Consider the following 21,244-nt stretch of genomic DNA (forward strand, 5'->3'; position numbering starts at 1 on the left):
TCCTCATTTCTCTGGGACCTTATTCTGGGGAGTTTTCTGGAGAGGGACAGTTTCTTTATAGGTAGGGCCCTTCATTTTTGGCTATTTTAATTTTTGCCAGGAATTTATTGGTGTTTATTACTACAACAATAAAAACAGGTGAAAATTGGTGGAAAAATCTTAATATTTTTTTTCTGGGTAAATATTGGGATCTATTTTGATGGACAGAAGGATAGGGAAAAAAGTATTCAGTAGATTAATGCTTTGATTAATGGCATTCAGTGTGGTTTGCTGCAGAACTAAAACAGAACTAAAAAGACAATGCCACCTCTGAGTTTAAAAAGCAATGCATATCTAAGCCCCAAATAAAAATGTTAATTCGAATAAACAGTTTACTGCTGTAGACTTAGAACTATCAGCCTATAAATATTTGCATTTAATAATTGGGCCACACCATTTGCAGCACATATGCTTAACTTCACCCTTTTCTCCTGTTTTTTTTTAAAATTTTTAATACTTCTTTGTGTTCTGAAAGGTATTCTGCTACAGATTTTTGTTTTCTTCTCATTTTAGTGTGTCAAATATTTAAACCATTATCTGTTAACAGCTTGAAATGTGTATGTGATGGGTGTGAGATTCATCAGTACGTTCAGAGGTGCATGCACTTCAGAGCTTGCGTGCGTGCCTGTTTGTTTATTGTATGTATCTTCCAGACTAATACATGTAGCTGTACTTCAACAGGTAGCTTTGCATATACATACAGACTCATGTATTATCGTAATACATATATCTCATGCAATGTATTGTATTTTCCTACTAAAACAAGTTATTTTTTATATATTTGAATGATACAAAAATAGGGTGAAAATCAGAAAAAAACAAATAATACTTTTTGTAAAACTTATAATAACAAATAATACTTTTTGTGGGATTTTTTCAGTCAAAATCAGTTTAAACTGAAAACGAAGGGGCTTATTTATAGGCTAGATAACACAGCAGCTCAGAGGAGAAGGGAGTACTAAGGTACTCCTCATTCCATTGTGTGGTAACATTAGGGCTGCTTGCATTGGAGCCCGGGCACTTGTGGCTTTCTCATACCAGGAGCAACTGGGCTGAGAGTAGCAGGTAGATGAGATCTGTGGTTCTGCCCCTACTATTCAGTGTCTTGCAGCGCAGACTAGATGCATGTAGGTGAATAAATCACACTCTTAAAGGACTTTACACATTATTTTCCTCTCCAGCACAACAGAGGAGTCCCTGAGGAACTGTGTCTAAGGTCTTGTCTACACTGGCAGTGACATGTAGGTACATGTAGCTACATACCGCAGTGAAAAGCAGACAACAGCCATATGGCTGTGTGTAGCTAAAAGCGACAGTGAAAGGTTCTGGCAGGGGCCTTTCCCCTTTGCCTCTTGCCTGCCAGAGCATCTGCCCACTGCTGAGTCTTTCGCTGCAGCAGGAAAAGGCTCCGGCAGCTCCCTATGGTAGGGAAAGGCTCCAGCACTGGGGAGTCAGCGGAACACTACATGGCTAAAGATAGCAGTGTAGACAGGAGAGGCACTGCTAGGACATGTAGAGAGCCAGGAAGCGTATATAGCTTAAGGCTTTTTTTTTTTTCATAGATATTTAGGTCAGAAGGGATCATTATGATCATCTAGTCTGACCTCCTGCACAACGCAGGCCACAGAATTTCACCCACCACTCCTGCAAAAAACCTCTCACCTATGTCTGTGCTATTGAAGTCCTCAAATCGTGGTTTAAAGACTTCAAGGAGCAGAGAATCCTCCAGCAAGTGACCCATGCCCCATGCTACAGAGGAAGGCGAAAAACCTCCAGGGCCTCTTCCAATCTACCCTGGAGGAAAATTCCTTCCCCACCCCAAATATGGCGATCAGCTAAACCCTGAGCATATGGGCAAGATTAATCAGCCAGATACTACAGAAAATTCTTTCCTGGGTAACTCAGATTCTACCCCATCTAATATCCCATCACAGGCCATTGGGCCTATTTACCATGAATATTTAATTACCAAAACTATGTTCTCCCATCATACCATCTCCTCCATAAACTTATCGAGTTTAATCTTAAAGCGAGATAGATCTTTTGCCCCCACTGCTTCCCTTGGAACGCTGTTCCAAAACTTCACTCCTCTGATGGTTAGAAACCTTCGTCTAATTTCTAGTCTAAATTTCCTGGTGGCCAGTTTATATCCATTTGTTCTTGTGTCCACACTAGTACTGATCTTAAATAATTCCTCTCCCTCTCCGGTATTTATCCCTCTGATATATTTATAGAGAGCAATCATATCTCCCCTCAACCTTCTTTTAGTTAGGCTAAACAAGCCAAGCTCCTTGAGTCTCCTTTCATAAGACAAGTTTTCCATTCCTCGGATCATCCTAGTAGCTCTTCTCTGTACCTGTTCCAGTTTGAATTCATCCTTCTTAAACATGGGAGACCAGAACTGCACACAGTATTCCAGGTGAGGTCTCACCAGTGCCTTGTATAACGGTACTAAAACCTCCTTATCCCTACTGGAAATACCTCTCCTGATGCATCCCAAGACCGCATTAGCTTTTTTCACGGCCATAACACATTGGCGGCTCATAGTCATCCTATGATCAACCAATACTCCAAGGTCCTTCTCCTCCTCCGTTACTTCTAATTGATGTGTCCCCAGCTTATAACTAAAATTCTTGTTATTAATCCCTAAATGCACCTTACACTTCTCACTATTAAATTTCATCCTATTACTATTACTCCAGTTTACAAGGTCATCCAGATCCTCCTGTAGGATATCCCTGTCCTTCTCTAAATTGGCAATACCTCCCAGCTTTGTATCATCTGCAAACTTTATTAGCACACTCCCACTTTTTATGCCGAGGTCAGTAATAAAAAGATTAAATAAGATTGGTCCCAAAACCGATCCTTGAGGAACTCCACTGGTAACTTCCCTCCAGCCTGGCAGTTCACCTTTCAGTAGGACCCATTGTAGTCTCTCCTTTAACCAATTCCTTATCCACCTTTCAATTTTCCTATTGATCCCCATCTTATCCAATTTAACTAATAATTCCCCATGTGGCACGGTATCAAACACCTTACTGAAATCTAGGTAAATTAGATCCACTGCATTTCCTTTGTCTAAAAAATCTGTTACTTTCTCAAAGAAGGAGATCAGGTTGGTTTGGCACGATCTACCTTTTGTAAAACCATGTTGTATTTTGTCCCATTTACCATTGACTTCAATGTCCTTAACTACCTTCTCCTTCAAATTTTTTTCCAAGACCTTGCATACTACAGATGTCAAACTAACAGGCCTATACCCGGATCACCCTTTTTCCCTTTCTTAAAAATAGGAACTATGTTAGCAATTCTCCAATCATACGATACTGGTGTGTCTTTATTTTACTTGCCTAAGCTGTGCCTCCCTGCTATTTGTACCCATGCTAGCGGGGCGTATGGTGTATGTACTCTACATGCTGCCCTATGTGTAGACATAGCCTAAGAGGAGAGTTTCTGAGGCATGTCTCCCTTTTGGTGAGGTGCACCTACAGACTGCCTCTTACTGCTTGTATAATTCAAGGATCACAATATTTTTAAACAGCAATTACTTTTTGAAAGAATCTTTAAAGATAATAATAATTTGCTTCAAAGTAAACACAAGTAGAAAAGATAATTATATAACTGAACTATTTAAATGTGTGTACACATGAACAGCACCTGAATTTAAACAAGGTAGTCGCTGAGATGTGCACTGAGATAGGCAGAGTTGCTTGTGCAAATTAGGTCTGAAATTCCACATCTAGCTTGTTTAACAATATGTGTGCACGCGCGCACACGCACACACACACGCCCGTTTCCTTTTATCTTAAAATCAAGATTGTCTTAAGGTAGTTGTAGTCATGTAAAAAGTTACTTTGTATTCAGATTCTGTTTCATACTTGTTATTCTGTTAGGTCCTAAGAATTGTGTATTGTTTATTGTGTCATCACAGAACAGTCAGATTTGTTCTAGCTTTCTATTTTCTTCTTTTTTTTTAAATGCAGAAAAACTTCACTGGCCTGAGCAAGAGCTCTCTAAAAAATCAGTCTTAAATTCAGAAGAACATAAGCTGATCATTAAGAATGAAAGCAGTCTTCAGCACCTGTCCTCTGGAATCCTTAAGGATATTTTCACAACAGGAACCAGTAGCTACAATGTCCTTCTGCAAAGCAAAGAGGAGAAAAAACACCACTCTCAAAAGCTGTCATCTGCCCACCACAAGAGGAACAGAAAGTCCACCAAGTCTTCTACTACCTCGCGAAGCAACGAGCACCGCAAGATCAAAGTCCCACTACCTTTGCTCAGCAGTGGCTGGTATTGCATGAAGAGGCAGCCATCCATCTTTATCGCTAGCCCAGCGTCCAGCAGTGTAAAGTTTACACACGGTATTTCCGTTGCAGGGAACAGCGTAGGACTGCCACCTCGACCCAAAAGCAAGGCTAAGAGACATTATTTTTCTAGTCTACCAAAGCCAAAGCATCCTCAATTGTCAAAAAGCCATGGTAAAGAGGTAGATGTCTCTGGCCGAAAACTCTGTATACTAACTGCTATCAAGCCTTCCAATGTGGAAAAAGAGAAGATTAAATTCTTCAAGTCTGATTTTACCTATAATCCTCAATTTGAATATGCAAATCCTGCATTGCCAAATGTGTTAGCTAAGCACAGCCAAGCATCCGACAAGTTTCTTAAACAGGTATAGTTATTGTTGCACATGTTCCTTGTTCACTCCTCTTTGTAGTACCTTTTCCCACTTATAAAGACAGCATTTGGCTTTGTTTGCTGAGTTGAGAACAGTCTTCATTATCTCATAACAGGCTACATTAAAATAGAGTATGAAAATACGGCATCTGACAGAATACAAATTATATGCCACATTAGAAGTACTGAATGCACATCTGTATTATAGCAGCCTTTTCACTTTGAACATGATTTGATTTTAAAAATCTTTTTCAGGACTAAAGCACCTAAAACATACTATCATAATCTATAAGGATTTGTCCACAAACTGTTAATTACTAGATGTCTTTCTTTATTTCTTGTTTTCTTTGAGTAGTTTGCTCTATGGATAAAGATTTTACTATAACATTTTGTGGCTCTAACCCCATTTAAAGCATGAAAGGGACCACCATAGTAATTACATGGGATCTAATCCAAGAAAAATACAGTGAATAAAGTAGGCTTTTTTTGTATATGTTTCAAGAGGGCGCCGGAGAGAAAGAGCCTAGAAAACCTGCCAGTCCTCTTGATGACACAGGGATTTAGGGGGCAATCATACATTCATTATTGCTTGTCTTAAGGTCACAATTGTTGGATAAGCATGTGTTGATTTCATTTGGTTTAATTAGCTTTGGAAGGATTTTCACATTGCGTCCGGCTCAGTCAGACAGCAAATCAGTGCCCTTGACTGTGACTGAAATTCTGTTCCAGGGACAGGTAAAGCTGCATAAATCAGTTTTCCTATGATACATGGCCTAATTTCAGTTTTTTTATTGGATTTTTATTCAGTTGGATTATTGTGGGTTACTAGGATGATGTTGTTTGTCTGATCACAAATCTGCAGAGTTTTCCGTTTGTTTTAGTAATGTGGCTTCCTACCTATGTATTGTCAGGCTCAAAATGTTTTTATTTTAATTTTAAACTATTTTAACTGTAAATAAAATAAGACACAGTCAGTGCTTATCTACCCAGTTTCAGAAGTGACCCTCTTTCCACTAGTGCTTTTTTGATACGGTCCTTGACTAGCCTAGGAAATAAAGGGTGTTTGGAAAATGTGTTTAACAAAGAATCCAATATTGTAAGTGATGCCCTGGTTACAAGCCCTGTCATTGTGTAGTAGCTTCTGGTTTTGTGAGCATGAGAAGGCAAATTATTTCACTTCAAAACAACAAAGAAGCTCAGTGCAAAAATTTAAAACAAAAAACAAGCACCTATGATTCTAACTTCTGCTTTAGGGAGAATTTTATGGCCACTGATGTGCTCAGAGATCCATTTTTTCATGATTCACAAGCTATCTTACGATATTTAAAGGTGTAGTTTGCAGGTTTATATTAAAATATATATATTAATATAACCCACTAGCTTGGTTTGATTATTACCATTATGAAAAATAGAATTTATAATTTATCTACTCTGTCCTAAAAAGTGGCAAAAAAATCCTCTATTGAGGAGCATATGTATTTGGTTTTTTCTTTCTCTTTCTGTCTTTTTTTTTTTTAAACAAATGTCCATTTGCTCTTTGGATAATTTTAGAAGCATTAAAAAAATAGATGATTTTAAATTCAGGTCCTCTTTTCTATCTATAACTAATACAATAGTTTTATTGTTAAACTAAATTTTGCAGATTGCACTTAAATTAAAAAAGAGCTAGTGATATTATGAAAAAACAAACAATTCAGCCTGGTATGTTGGAATTTTTTTTAAAAATGAGACCTTAAAAAGATTTTATGTGAAGATCGCATATACAAAAACCTGTGAAATACCTGTTTAAAGGTTTGATTTCTTTCAGCCTATTTCAGTAAACCAAAACACTGTAATAATAAATGCATGCCTTTTCTAATAGTGAATGGTTCCTCAGCAATATGCTGTCTGGTTTTAGGGACTGATGTGTCACTTTAAGCTTTCCTACTTTAGAATTAAATGCAGAGAATCACAATTTTTAATATCATAATACGAAAGTAATGCAGCACGTTTGTCTTCTGTCCAGTGAACTCTGATATTTCTGATGTTTTCTCTTTAGTCAGGCACGTAACAAGGGAAAACTTCTCTTCCCAGATAGAGCTGCAAGTGGCTGATCAAATTCATTATTTTAAGTGATTGAAATTATAAGAAATAACATCTCAAAGTCTGACTTGTTAAGGATTGAATAAACAGATTCTGGACTTAAAATAAACAAAATATCAGTAGTCATAACTCAAATAATACCAATCCCAGCAGATGGCACTAATTCTTTTCATTAACTGTAGAAAACCTCATCTTCCTGCAGATTTGAATTTAGACTCTTACAGATTTTGTCCATATGAACCAACATATTATCCAAAATGACAATCAGGAACTTGTATATTCTTGCTAAGATGTGGGCCATATAAGTTGTTGCCTCACTTCAGTGTGAACTGGAAGTCTGAACTGAAAAATGAATTTGGGAAGAGAAGGGGGAACACTCTATAGCCTTTTATAGTGACTGATACATTCTGAAGAGACAGTTCAACTCTTGGAACTAGTTAACAAACAGTACCCAGTATGTCAAGTAGTTTATAGTCAAACACTGCTATATACAGTACATAAAGCATTTTCCCTATAACAGGATATAGGCCTCAATGTTTTTGCAACATTCTCAGGCTTTGATTGGTTACCATAATTATTCTGGAAGAGCTTTCTTTCTACAAGAGAAACCAAATACATTTCTAACAACTTACCCATGATTGGCTTCCTGGAATGTAACACTGCTGACTTGATCCCCTGACTATGTCTTTGTAACTGGTTTGGCTAGTTTTCCTTTCTTTCAGCTCTGTGCAGAAGAACAGTGCATTGTCTCATCTTTGCAGGTACTGCCTATGCTCAGGCTCTCTGTACCTTACTTTGGCACTGGGATAACTGCCCAGGTTTTCCTCAGACTGCACAGTGTAGTAGTTGTGGACACACAAACTCAGTTGACACATGGCTGTGTCATGAACACAGCTCAACCATGTTTATTATAATTGGATCAGGTGAGAGCATACAATGGTTGTATTTGCACTGTGGATGGGTTAGGCTGCTGTTAGTGTCCTCAATCTATCCCAACACTTTTACATATTTTAATAGGTTATTCTCCATTGGAGTTGAATTCATCTAGCTAAGAAGGGTTCATCTCATGATCCTCAAAGGATTCTGTCCACCTCTTCACAGGAATGAGGACCTAATATTTACATAGTGCTTTTGATCCATAGGCTTCAAAGCACTTTACAATGGTTAGTAAGTATCACAAACCCCATTTTCAGGTAGGGAATAGAGGTACAGAGGGGTTCAGTGACTTGCTCAAGGTCACACAACAAGCAATAGCACCCAGGTCTCCTGACTCTGAGGCCAGTGCTCCATCCACTGGTTTACAGAGACTCCTAGCCTAGCATTAGTGATCGGAGTTTCCTGTCACCGAGAGCTTCATTTGTGTTCAGTGTTCTAAAGAAATTTCCTCACTGCTATTTATAATGAAGTAGTATTAGAAAATACTGCATTCTGATTAGTTAAATGGCAGAGCATTCTTCTGGGACAGTGCCATATGTCAGAGCTGCTTCTATTGCTAAACTGCATCACAGGTAATATCAACATTCCTCTCTAAACCATGTCAAAATGGAGGATTATCTACTAAAGATTACCTATAATTGCATTTACTAAACCTCTTCATTTTCCTTTATCTATGAGCTTTCATGTTGTGAACAAACTTACTCAGCGCCAGGCATTACATATATTTTCATCCACATCCTCAAATCTCTTCTCAATCCCTTTGTCCTTTGTCATCACTCTAATTTATCGTGCTCTTTTCAGATACCATCCCTTCCCTAGCTTTAGAGATTAGTTCTTATTCTCGTCATCTTTTTGCCACTCCTTTTGCCCAACTTCACTCTCAAGATTCCTTTCAGCTCTCCCTCCTCCTTATTCATCTCTGTTTCTTAACAAGGCTTAGTCCCCACCAATGAGAGCTGTTTTTTCATTTAATGTTTAAAAAAAGTTGAACCGGGACTAGTGCGGGCTGCCCTTCGTGTTTGAAGCATCTCTCTGAAGCCCTGATGAGATACTTGGTTCTGACAGAAACAGTATGTTGAAGCCATTGCTGGGACCCATCTCTTAGCAGCCCTTAGCATGCGGGAGGACTGCCTTCTTACTCCCACTTCCACACCCCAATAACAGAGATGATGCTAATGCCACATGCTGCTTCCGACTCAGCATCTAGTAAAAATTAAATGAAAAAGAAGGTCCTCAAGTGGTGGCTAGGGTGGAAAAAGAGGAGAAAAAAAGGAATTGGGGAAAGTCTTGGGAGTAGGAAGCCACTTAAAATATGTAAAATAAAGATTTTTGTAAAGTTTTTATTTTTATTTAAGATAAATTGAGCGATCAAAGTAGGGGACAGGAGTCAGGATTCCTGGATTTCATTCCTGATTCTGTTACTGACTTGCTGTGTGACTTTGAGCTAGTTACTTACCAGCAAATTTTCCAAAGCGGCTTCTAATTTGTTTGCCTCCATTCTTGGTGTGCTCATCTTGAGACTTCTAGGGCTTGAAAGTGCAGGGCACCCACAACTACAAGTGAGGTCAGTGGGAGTTGTGGGTGTTCAGTACTTTCTGAGAGTCCTGCCTGAAGTATCTTAAGTTGGACTTCCAAAAACTGAGGCTCTCAAAACCAGCGGCCACTTCTGAAAATGTTGGCCTTAACCTATCTGTGAGTCAGTTTCCCAGCTAGTAAATAGGGACATTTATTACCTCCCCGAGTCCCCACAAGAGTGTAGAGAGGCCAATTTTAGCAATGTGTGTGAAGCACTTTGACTTGACTTTTAAAGGAATGATTTTAACATTTTTTTCTATTTACAGAATTCAAAATATGAAACTTTTTTCCACAAAGGATTTATTACAGTTTTGATCAGCTTATTTAAGAGCTTTTTAAAGGCAGTGTCATAATAAATTATTGCACAGACTTTAGACTTACAAGGATAAAAAGATACATGGATCTTGCTGATACAACATATTACGGCTTCTTGGGGAGTTGCATTGCTCTGCCTTTGGCCTCATGACTAACAACCCCCTCAAAGTGTGGCAGGATCCTAGCCTGGAACACTCCCTATTGTTCATTCTTGCTTAAACATATTACTGATTATTATATAATTAATGTATTATTGTCGTGGTTAAATTATGAAGTTTAACATAGTTGTGACAGAAAGTTTTAGGGCCTGATCTAGCTCTCAGTTGAGAAGCTCTCATTGGCATTTATGAGAACTGGATTTTACGCACAGGGACAGATTCTGCTACCCTTATGCTGAGTAGTACTATAATCTGCAGGGAGTTCATTCAGTGTGAGTAAGGATGGGAGAGTTGGGCCTTTACTGATCAATTAGTGCAGTAATTTCTCCTATCAGAACTGTCTGATAAATTTAATTTAAATTCTTATTTTCAGCATCTTAATACATTTTGGTAAAACCTATCCACTATTCGTTTTTAAGAAGTGGAATTGAATAGATGTGGGAACAAGAAAGAGAGAAGAAAAGAGGGCTGGGAATCAGAATAAGAGACTATTGGTCAATTAAATTTCATTGTGAATGCAGATATCTGTGGCATGTTCAAAGGGATTTGAGCCTCAAAGACGATAAATAAGTGCCCAGTTCTTAGCATTTTAGGTGCTTCCCCTACAGATTTCCTTGAATGTCCTTGTTTCAAAAGCAGTGAAGAAAAGTCTATGCCAAAGGATAAAATACTAAAGGAGATATTCTGTTTAAATGAAAGAGTGAAATTAAATTGAGTGGACAGTGAATCCAGATATATATAGCAACTAACAGGTAACATAAATATCTTAAAAGATCTGGTACACTATAAGAGAAACTGAAGAACTGTTGTACGGAATTATTCAGGTTATTCAGTGAAAGTAAACTGCACTCCTGTAACTAAGTAGGGAACTTATTATTCTTATAAGTGATGTATACAAGCATGAGAGTACATATCAGAATCTACACAGTGACAGGAAAACATCTATTTAAAATGAGTATCAGAAGATGGCTAGAACAACTTGATAATTCAGCCTTTAAAAAAACTTGGAAAAAGCACACAGGTTCTCTGACTAATAAACAAACTGGACTATAAACTGAGAATGAAATGTTGCTTAGATTACTCCTGGGAGAATTCTGCACCACTGTACATGCACAGAATCTATGTCCCCCACATATTTCTTTGCTTCCCTGCAGAAAAATGACTTTCTGACGGGCAAGCAAAGGGAAACCACAAGAGTGGTCACATGACCCTCCCCAGCAGTATGTTTCGGGTGCTTGGGGCAGCCAGCAGAGAGGAAAATCACTGTGGGGCGGGGAGTGGGACTGGGGAAGACTCAGCTGGTGGCTCCTACCCTGTGCCAGGCTCAGCTCAGAGTCCCGGCTTTTCTGGGGAGGATGGAACTCCCTCTTCCCCTGCACGGCATCCAGATTTCTCCCCTGGTTGTAGGAAGCTCTGCAAACTCTCCCCTTCCCGTGGTTCCTGCACCCATCGCTCCTCAGTTGCAAGGGGATGGATCACTGTACAGGGAGCTGCTCCCCCATCCACCCATCCCTTGTGCATCCAAACCCCCTCATACTGAAACTCTCCCACTGAGCCTCCCCCTCTCCGCACCTGGGCCACCCCAATGATCCACCTGCACCCAGATCCCCCACACCGATCCCCAACCAGTTTCACCTGGATCCCACCCCACTGAACCCCACTTCCCCAGCATCTGGACCCCCTCACTGAGCTCCCCACACCCAAACCCCCCTGCCGAGCTCTATCCCCCCACACCCAGAGCTCCCCGCTGAGCCCCAGCCATCTTCACCTGGACCCCCCTGCACAGTCCCATTACCATTGCACCCAGAACCCTCTAACAAGCCCCTGTGTATCCAGACCCACCCGCACCCGGATCCACCACTGAGCTGCCCACACCCAGATTGCCCCACACAGAACCCTCTCAACCCACACCTGGATCCCCCCACACTAAGCCCCTCCACACTTGGATCCTCCCTTGCTGTGCCTGCTTGCACACACCTGGTGCACCTGGCATGGAGGGGCAGGGCCCTGGAGTGTTTCTGGGGAAGGGTGGTCCTTGCGCCTCCACATTTATTTGACAAATAAACTTTGCAGAATTTTAAAATATTGTGTGCAGAATTTTTAATTTTTTGGTGCAGAATGCCCTCAGGAGTATTAGATTTCTTTTTTGCTTTTATCCCTTGAGCCTGAGAATTGCTAACAGCCAGCAATTTTCGACCGGAACACCCAGTCGCAAAGGGATCCTGGCAGGCCGCTAAACGTCCAATTGGCTGCTGTGCCAGCGGGGCAGGCAGGCTCCCGGTCCAGCTCTGTGCGGCCCCTGGGAAGTGGCCGGCATGTCCCTCTGGCTTCTAGGCATCCATAGGGGCTCCACATGCTACCCCCTGCCCTGAGTGCCAGCTCCACAGGCTCCCATTGGCCAGGAACCATGGTCTGTGGGAGTGGCACTTGTGAGCAGGGGCAGCACGCAGAGCCCCCTGGCCGCCCTTCCATGTATGAGCTAGAGAGACATGTCGCCGCTTCCTGGGAGCCATCTGAATTCAGCACCATCCGCACCCCACACCCTCTACCACACCCCAACCCCCTGCCCCAGTCCGGAGCCCCTTCCTGCACTCCAAACCCCTTGGCCCCAGCACAGAGCCCCCTCCTGCACCCCAAACCCCTCATCCCCAACCCCACCCTGGAGCCTGCATCCCCAGCTAGAGCCCTCACCCCCTCTTTCACCTCAGCCCCCTGCCCCAGCCCGGAGTCCCCTCCCTCATCTTGCATCCCTCATTTCTGGCCCCACCCCGGAACCCGCACCTCCAGCCCAGAGCCCATACCCCCTCCCACACCCCAATCCCTTGCTTCAGCCTGGAGCCCCCTCCTGCTTTCTAAACCCCTCATCCCTGGCCCCACCTCAAAGCCCACACTCCCAGAACTCACCCCCTCCTCCACCCCAATCCCCTGACCCAACCTGGAGCCCCCTCCCACACTCCAAACCCCTTGGCTCCAGCCTGGAGCCCCTTCCCGCACCCCAAACCCCTCATCCGCGGCCCCACCCCAGAGCCGACACTCCCAGATGGAGCCCTCACCCCCTCCCACACCCCAACCACCTGCCCCAGCCCGGTGAAAATGAGCGAGTGAGCAAGGGGAGAGCGAGTGACGGAGGGAGGGAGGGAGGATGGAGTGAGCAGGGGCGAGGTAGGGGCCGGGCTCTGGGAAGGGGCCGGACAAGGGTGTTTGGTTTTCTGCAATTAGAAAGTTGGCAACCCTAGGTGCCAGCCTCTTCCCAGTGGGGGGAGTGCTGAGGTGGGCCTTAGCTCCCCCTTTCCATGATGTCCCACCCCTGCGCCTTCTTTCAACCCCCTAAGCCCCTCCCCTGTGGCCAGCTTGGCAATGGTAAGAGACACCCAGGGACCCTGGACTGCTGTGGGCAGTACATCTGGTGGGGGACATGGGCCAGGAGCTGCTCTCAGACACCATGTTCCCCCCACCTGGTGGAGGGTCCAAGGCTCCTCACAGTGGCCCAGGCTCCTCTTACCATGGCCTGACTCCAGCTTCTGGGCTGGCCACAGGGCAGGGCCTCAGAGGAAAGAGGTGGAGCAGGGGGCTCCTGCTTGTGTCCTGCTTTTGCCTTCTGAAAAGGTGATCACCCTACTTCATTGATGTATAGGCCTTGTGCTTGCCCTTCCGCACAAGGGTTTTACCCAGGAAGAATAGGGTCTAATAATAAAGATTTGGTCTGTGAGAACCAAGCAAATTATTCCACCTTTAAGGAACTCATATTCCTCCCTTAAAAACAAACTAGCACATAATCTGTCTGAGGTCATTTTTAAATAAGGCGAATTGACCTGATCTGTTGCAAGAGAAATAACTCAGTTATTAAGGTAGGGCAATTCCTCTAAACTTCGCTTACCCGTTAGACCCACTCACAACTGGGCATCTATATAGATCTGATCCAAACTCCACAGAAATCACTGAAAAGATTCCCACTGACTTCAGTAGGTTTTGGATCAGGCTTGTGGTACACACATCCAGTCATAGTTCTCGTCACTCAGTCCCATACCTCTCAAATAAGCCAATAAACATACGAGTGAAAACAACAGAACTAACTAAATTTTATTTGAATGTTCAAAATTATCCTCATTTGGTGCAAACTGGTGTAACTCCGTTGAAGTCAGAGTTACTCCAGTTTACTACAGCTGAGGATCCAGCCTCTATATTTTATAAATATTTTTAAAAATGTGATTGTTTTTAAATGCAGTGTTTCCATAGCTTCATGTTTTTCCTATCTGTAGGATTTATTTTCCATACCATCATTTCAAAAGAGAAGCTTCACCCTCTGTTGAGCACTGAGCTGTACAGCTGAACACACACATTCCAGGGGTCGGACAACATCTCAGTAACCACAAGAGCCAAAGTAAAGTGGTTTGTGATGCCATCATAAACCTGAGACGTGTGCATGATTTTATGCTGTGTATATGCTCACACACACATATATAATCACCTCAGGTTTTACAAGAAAATCTTTTTAAAAATTAAAACATATGAACTACTGCTACTCACTGGTGTGTTTGTTGGTAATGGGACCTGATCCAGTTCCCACTGAAATCAATGACAGAAATCCCATTGGCTGAAGGGGGCACAGGAGAAAACTCTAAGTGTTCTATTGCTGGTTATTGGCCAGATCCAGGGGTCTCTTGTCTGAAGGGGAGGGCAATGGTGACTTAAGGCTCACCTTTGCACTCCCCTGATCCTGGGACTGTCCTGAGCAGGGTCCAGTTATCCAATGTAAGTTAGAACAGCTGAGGGTTTCTCTAATGTGTGCCAGCTGCAGATGGCCTCAGTGGGCTGAAACTGCAGCTTGTATGGGCCATTAATATGGTATGGGGCCTTCTGGCCACTTTCTTTGCTCTGCTCCAGCAGCAGGAGGGAGTTGGGGATGGTGTAAAAGCCTTACATGTCTTTAAAGCACTAAAGATCCTGCTTATACTGGAGTGAGCTTTCCAAGGCCAGATACTCTGACTTTGGAGACGGATTGTGCGGGCAGTGCTGCACAACATAGCTGCATGTACCTGAGGATCTGGCCAGGTTGCTCCAACGATAATGAAAACTTCCTTTTTATCTCACTTACTCCTATGCTGTCCAGATTATTATTCACTCCACTCACGTCACTTATAAAGCAGTTCAGTAAATAACTTGATTTGGCAAATCAGGCGCAGATGTCTGTTAGGGAGGAAAGGTCATGCTAATTACTGTACACATAATACACAGATATATCCTTTGCCCCTGAACCTATACAAAAATATTTCTATTGTTTTGTATAGAAATAAAAGAATGGCTTCGTTAGAGCTAAATTTAGTAAACTATGCTGCTGATAGCCATAGTTGACTAGAGCCTTCAGTCTTACAGGAGACCCTTCGGATACTGTAATAAGTGTGAGAGGCAGCATTCTAAGCTTCATCATAGGAAAATATCAGAAATGGTGTGGAATATTTGTTCAGCATTCAGAGAATCTCTCTCATGTTCAGCCAAGAGCTACAATACTTGAAGAGTGTCTCATGTATAACATTATAGTGTGTTCCAATGATGATTGTTTGGCATTGCTCAGTTTTAGTTAAAACAAAACAAGACTATCTGTACCTGTGTAAGTTTCTAAATTAATCATATTTTGTGAACAGTAAGTCTACCCACAAAGTTCCCCAAATATCAGAACAATCTAGTCGCAAACAGTGTGCATGGTCACCTTATTAGCTCAGTGTGCTGGGAGTCAGAGCATTTTAAAAAAAGTCTTGAGTTTCCCATTATTATTAGTGGTATATTTGCAGTATTCATGTGGTAAGGCTCAGTCCTGTTCTAATCTATTTTATATAGGTTCTTATCATTATCATTGTAGCATCTGGGCACCTTCCAGTAATACACTAAGGCTTAGCAGTGTGACTAACATTGGTAAAGTATGGTTCCTTCTCGCTTTGATCCTCTCCCCAAGGGAAGGTGCTGAGTTCCTCCTAACTTCAATGTGAACAGAAGACATTCAGCTCTTCTTCAGGGAGGTTCCAGCATCTTGAAGGAGCAGACCTATAACCAGCAACACAGTTTGCAGATGCAGTTCTCATAATTAAAACATTAAAATCTCATTTTTGCAAGAAACTAAGGCTATGTCTACACTTCAAGATTGCAGCTCGAGTCAACATACCCAAGCTAGCTTTAATCTAGCTAGCTCAGGTCCTGGAACAGTGAAGCTGTGGCAGCATGCACTTCAGTTGGAAGCATGGGTAATTACTTGCGGGGCTAGCCCACGTTGAAGTGTGCACTGCTACGCTTCACTACTCTGGGACCTAAGCAAGTTAGATTAAAGCTAGCTTGGGGTATGTCTATACAAACTACAATCACGCCCAGTGACTGCAGTCTAATCCTAGCCTCAGAGATACTTACTCAAGGCCAAGTCCTGTAAAATGGTGCAGATGCGGAAATCCCATTCATATTACCTGTATTTGAGGGCACTAGGATGAGGCCTGAAATAAGGGAGCAACAAGAAATATTGGAGGAATATATTTGAAATGATGTCACATCATCTTAGACGGGTAGCTTTCTATAAACAGTCCAGTGCAACATTGTCAACTCTCATAGTTTTATAGCAAGTCTCATATTTCATGTTTGTCTGAAAGCTCCAGCTCTGGGAGTCTTGTGAACATATGAGAATATCAGCTTTTTTTTTTAAAAAAAAGGAGATTTCTAGGTCTGATGGTTGTAGAGAAAAGCTTGAAAATGTGACCCAAACGAACCTTAAAGGCTCAAAAATCAGCAGGGAAATAAAAAGAACTCAAACCATTTTTAAAAATCTCATGATTGTTAAGTCAATTTCATGATTTTTTAACATTTGTGGTTGGCAATACTGGCAGTGATATGCTGGATGGAGTTCCTGGGAGCTGTTTATAAAAATTCTCCCAACAAATTTAATTCTCCTCAGTCATCCTGTCTCTGAAGTTCTCTTCCCTGCTTTGCTACTTCTAAATCATTCCTACTAAAGTTGACATATCTCTGGAATCATAAAATTGATCCTTATAAGTATTTTATTGTCTTTGGAATGCACTAAATGACATATTTGAAAATAAATTGGGCTATCCCCATCTCTCCTATAAGATCTTCAGCCACAGTAACCTCAGTTCCCATCATACAGGGCTGAACACTGTGCTGTGCTAGATATATTCAGTTCTGTTTTCAGCAACAAAGTGTAAGCATTTCCAGATAAATACACTTAATATCAGTTTGTGTGCCAAGTGTTTTTGCCTCCTTTCTTGTGCTTATAAGAAAAAATAGTTCTATATTTAAATGGGAAAACTGTGAACAGATTTCCCAGTCCTTCACATTTCATCTCTCCAAACACATGCATCCATTGTACAGAGGGGTTAAAATATCAGTCATCATCAGGAATGCTCTGTCATGATTCAGCACTTCTAAGTTAAAAAATACCAAAAAATAAACAGAGAGATTGTAATAATGCTTCTCATTTGTACATTGAATGAGAGAAGTACTAACTCCTTAACCCTCAGAACATCCCTGTGAGTAGGGAAGGATGTATTTTCATCTCTGGTTTACAGATGGGGACATTGAGACAAAGAGGCCCAGACCTCAAAGGTATTTAGGTGCCTAACTCCCATTGAGTATTTGGATTTAAATGACTTTTCCCAAAGTCGTAGAGGGAATTGGTTGCCATTTACTGAGCTAATAGTAGGTGTGTGGGGCATGGTGGTCTAAGACGAGTAAACCAGGTTCCTGCAACTTTTTCTTAATGTATTTGCATTCATACGTGACTCTGAGGATGTCAGAAGTTGATTACTGAGGGTAATAGCTTATATGTAACTACAGGAGTTCAGTAATGCATCCCGTAAGAGTGAAAGGGAACAAACAACCATTTGTCCCATAGCTACAGAGGTAATACAATTGCTAGTCTGCATCTGGAATCTTATTGCACTTATGTCTGCTATGCCTTTGTCTTTTACAGTCTGTCAATATTATGGAAAGGACATTGCAGAAATATGGAAGCTATGAAAAGTTTGAGCAGGCTACTGGAGGCAGCCTGCTACCAAAAAGTCGCATTTGGAATCATGTCAGGAAGTACATGGTGAAAGAAGGCTGCGTTGGTGAGGTAGGATGCACACAGGATCAATGAAAAAGCTTCCTCTTTAATCACAGAATCAGAAATTAGAGATCGAAAAGACCTATAAGGTTATCTAGTAGTGCATCCCTTGTCAATATAGACTTGCTCCTTACAGTATATTTTCTAATGGGTTTGTCCATTCTAGTTTTAAATGATCTAAACAATGTGGCTTCGAACTACTTCTCTTGGGAGATTATTACACTGTGGAATAGAGCACATCAGAAAGCTTTCCTGCTATTTGAATTATGTGTTCCCATTCTTAATTTCATTCTATTACTTGGAGGTGAACCTGACATAACAACTCTCCTCCCTTATCCTTTCAGTTAGTTGTAGCGTAGCACATCCCCATTTAGTCACTACTGTGTATGTCTGCCCTAACCTGCGCTGAGTTTTTCTAATGCCGTATCACAGCACAAACTCCTCTAATTTGCAGTCATCTTATATTGCAAAGCTTTTTTTTGCTGCTTCCTATATTTCTTATTCCTGTTGTATACATTTATGCTGAATTAGGTTTAAACAGGAGAGCTGTGCTGGATTTTGAATTTTACCGGATAGACCTCATTGATATATATAATTATAATTAAAAAAAAAAAACTCAGACAAACAAGTACCTGTTTGTCAAGCTTGGTTTTTTTTAAATTTACTTTCTATTGCTACTAGTAATATACAAATTTCCAATAAATGACTTAAAAGACAATTTATTTTCTCTTTTCTTAGTCTGTTAACTTCGTGCATTTGACCGCACTTTTTGTTCAGTCAGTTTCACTGTTTCCCCTCTAGGACAGTTAGGTTCCAATTCTGCCATCTAATTTGCATGTCTGAACCCTTATATTCATGCAAAGTCCCACTGAAGTCAGTGAGGCTTCACACAGGCACAGGGGAACAGAACCTTTCTAGAGACACAAAACCTTAACACAGGGGTAATTTGCCTCTTGTTGGGAAGAGCATTGAGCAGCATATGACCGAGTCCAGACAGAGCGCTGGGGGAGCGAGAGGGAGAATAGAAGCGGCAAAAAGCAGGAAAGGAAAAGAACTTTTTTATGCCTCAAGCTTTCCTTTCTCCTTAGATTGTAGTTCATCTCACTGAGGACCTGCTTTCTCGTGCCTCAATGACAGTGGTGAATGGCCGCCCAACTCTGACTATCAATGTTTCCACTGCACGTGAGCACTGGCTAGAAGGGATGCTGAGGCATGAAATAGGTATGGACACATGTTTTGAATTCTTCATGCCGGAGTGAATATGTGCATTCCTATTTATTATTTGTTTTCAGTAACACGGACAATGTGCTAGGCGTTGTACAAACCCAAAAGGAGTTCTGGCTCCTGTTACCGTAGATGTGGTAAAGCATAAGAAAGGACTATTTATAATTGTAGTATACAGTAGAACTAAAACACCCAACTAGTACCTTGAGAGATGTAGATGTGAGAAATGTTGCCAGTGAACCCCAAATCTGTGCAAATCCCCCTTTTTGAGTTATCTGGAGAGAGGATGAGAGAACAAACAACACAACGTATGTGTAGTAGTCATATTGCTTAATGCACTGCTGGAAGGCACTCAGACACTACAGTGATGACCATGGTATAAAAACCTCTATAACATAGAATAGTTACAAACATTTAGCTCAGGATAATAGAAAGTTTTTCGCAAACTTTTTCTAGGTTTTGGGTGAACCTGCCAAACCCTAGTAGACCAAACCCAGATGAAATCCAATGGCTTTGATCAAGTTACTCTTTTAGGTTTTATGCCTGTGAATGCCCTGCACCACTGGTATAACTACCCTCTTATTCCAGGGCAACAGCCTCCTCTACAACTGCAGTAATGCTCTATGATCAGCCTCAAGGAGAAAGAAATACTAGTGCATGTTGAATCTTCCCTCCTCTGTTCTCCCCACTTCCCATCCACAGCAAGGCCTTGTCTACACTAGAGAAATGTGAGTGGGTTAGACACTTCTGAAAAATCTCCCTGTAGGGATTTAGGAGCATAAAGTTCCACCAATGTTCAATGGGATTTGTGCTTCTAAATCCCATAGGTCCTTTTGAAAATCTCTGCTGGAATCACCCGGTGGACACCCTACACTGTTGGCACTTAGATGATTGTGATTCCACTCGTTTAATTACCATTGATTACATTCTCCACGGTTATCAAGGCCAAAGTTACCTCCTTTCCCAGTCCCCCATTGTCCCAATAGGTGAGAATCCTGAAGTTGGATCCTAAACTTAGTTAGCTCCTGTGGTAGCTAATTCTACTATTATTTGAGACACTGGTTGTTACTGTTCTAAGCTCTCTGCTTCTTTCCTTTTAGGAACTCATTATTTTCGAGGTATTAACAACAACAGCCAGCCTTGGTGCAATTGGAATGGACGTAAAAAGCTTGGGTTAAAGCCAATCAACCCTACTGAGGAAGGCCTGGCGAGTATTCACAGTGTCCTGTTCCGAAAAGACCCCTTTCTATGGAGGGCTGCCCTTCTCTACTACACTGTCTATCAAGCTAGCCAAATGTCCTTCAGTCAACTGTTCCAGGATGTGGGGAGATTTGTCAAGGACCCCAACACTAGGTGGGATTACTGTGTACGAGCCAAGAGAGGGTGGACTGATACTTCCCAGCCAGGTTGGTTTCCTATGTAGCTTGAGCACATTCCATCTTCATTCTCCAAAAGCTTTGCTCAAAATAAGGGGCCTCTACAGCTCTGTTGGCAGGTGATAGGATTTGTGCAAAGGATTGTGGAAAAGTTAAACTCTTTGTTTTCTAAAATGGATTCTATAAAGTGGCAAGGATCCTTCATTTAAAACAATGATTGAAATGAAAACCAGTATTTTTTCCCTACTACTTTCAAAGTGATTTGGTAAAGGAATTTTTAATGGATGTTAAAGGAGACACTGTCGAGACCTTTAGGTTCACAGTTTGCCCTCCCTTGTTTTTTATGTCCTGGGCAGAGCTTGTTATGATAGTGCTGCAAATTTATGTGACCCGGGGTTTTAAAGCTGCTCAGCTCCCTGCCTTTCACTGAGATTCCCAGTAAGCCAGTCTGCCTAACGGTCGGTGCCTTTGCTTAGTGTCTTTCAAGTAGGCTTAATCCTTTAGCCAATGAGCGTCAGGTAAATTTTGCAAGTCCTGGGACAAAAATACCTATGGCAGGAAGTAAAGTAATTTTGTGTACAATTACTTTTGGCAAATGCATTGCTTTGAAAAAGCGTGAAAACAATACCATGACTCTGATTCCTTTAGGCTGCTTCAGTAAGGATCAGGTATACTTGGATGGCATCCTCCAAATCCTAAGATACAGGGAGTCTATCGATTTCCACTTGCTGATGGCTCTTGGAAAGGTGAGTGGAATCAAT

The 21,244-nt window shown here is 41.6% G+C and overlaps 1 protein-coding gene across 2 annotated transcripts in view; it reads left to right on the forward strand.

Annotated features, from left to right (window-relative positions):
* The window catches only part of MATCAP2 (microtubule associated tyrosine carboxypeptidase 2), a 53,703-nt gene that overhangs the window by 16,064 nt on the left and 16,395 nt on the right, over nucleotides 1-21,244 (forward strand). Inside the window, exons 2-6 of one of the 2 annotated variants that reach the window (XM_084619675.1) lie at nucleotides 4,023-4,711; nucleotides 17,749-17,892; nucleotides 18,972-19,104; nucleotides 20,208-20,513; nucleotides 21,132-21,229. In XM_084619675.1, coding sequence (XP_084475801.1) covers nucleotides 4,023-4,711; nucleotides 17,749-17,892; nucleotides 18,972-19,104; nucleotides 20,208-20,513; nucleotides 21,132-21,229 — 1,370 coding nt within the window. The remainder of the gene's footprint in view (nucleotides 1-4,022; nucleotides 4,712-17,748; nucleotides 17,893-18,971; nucleotides 19,105-20,207; nucleotides 20,514-21,131; nucleotides 21,230-21,244) is intronic. The other variant, XM_084619676.1, reaches the window with a different exon arrangement.

Source organism: Lepidochelys olivacea, assembly GCF_965140295.1.
Source record: "Lepidochelys olivacea isolate rLepOli2 genome assembly, chromosome: 2".
NCBI lineage: Eukaryota > Metazoa > Chordata > Testudines > Cheloniidae > Lepidochelys > Lepidochelys olivacea.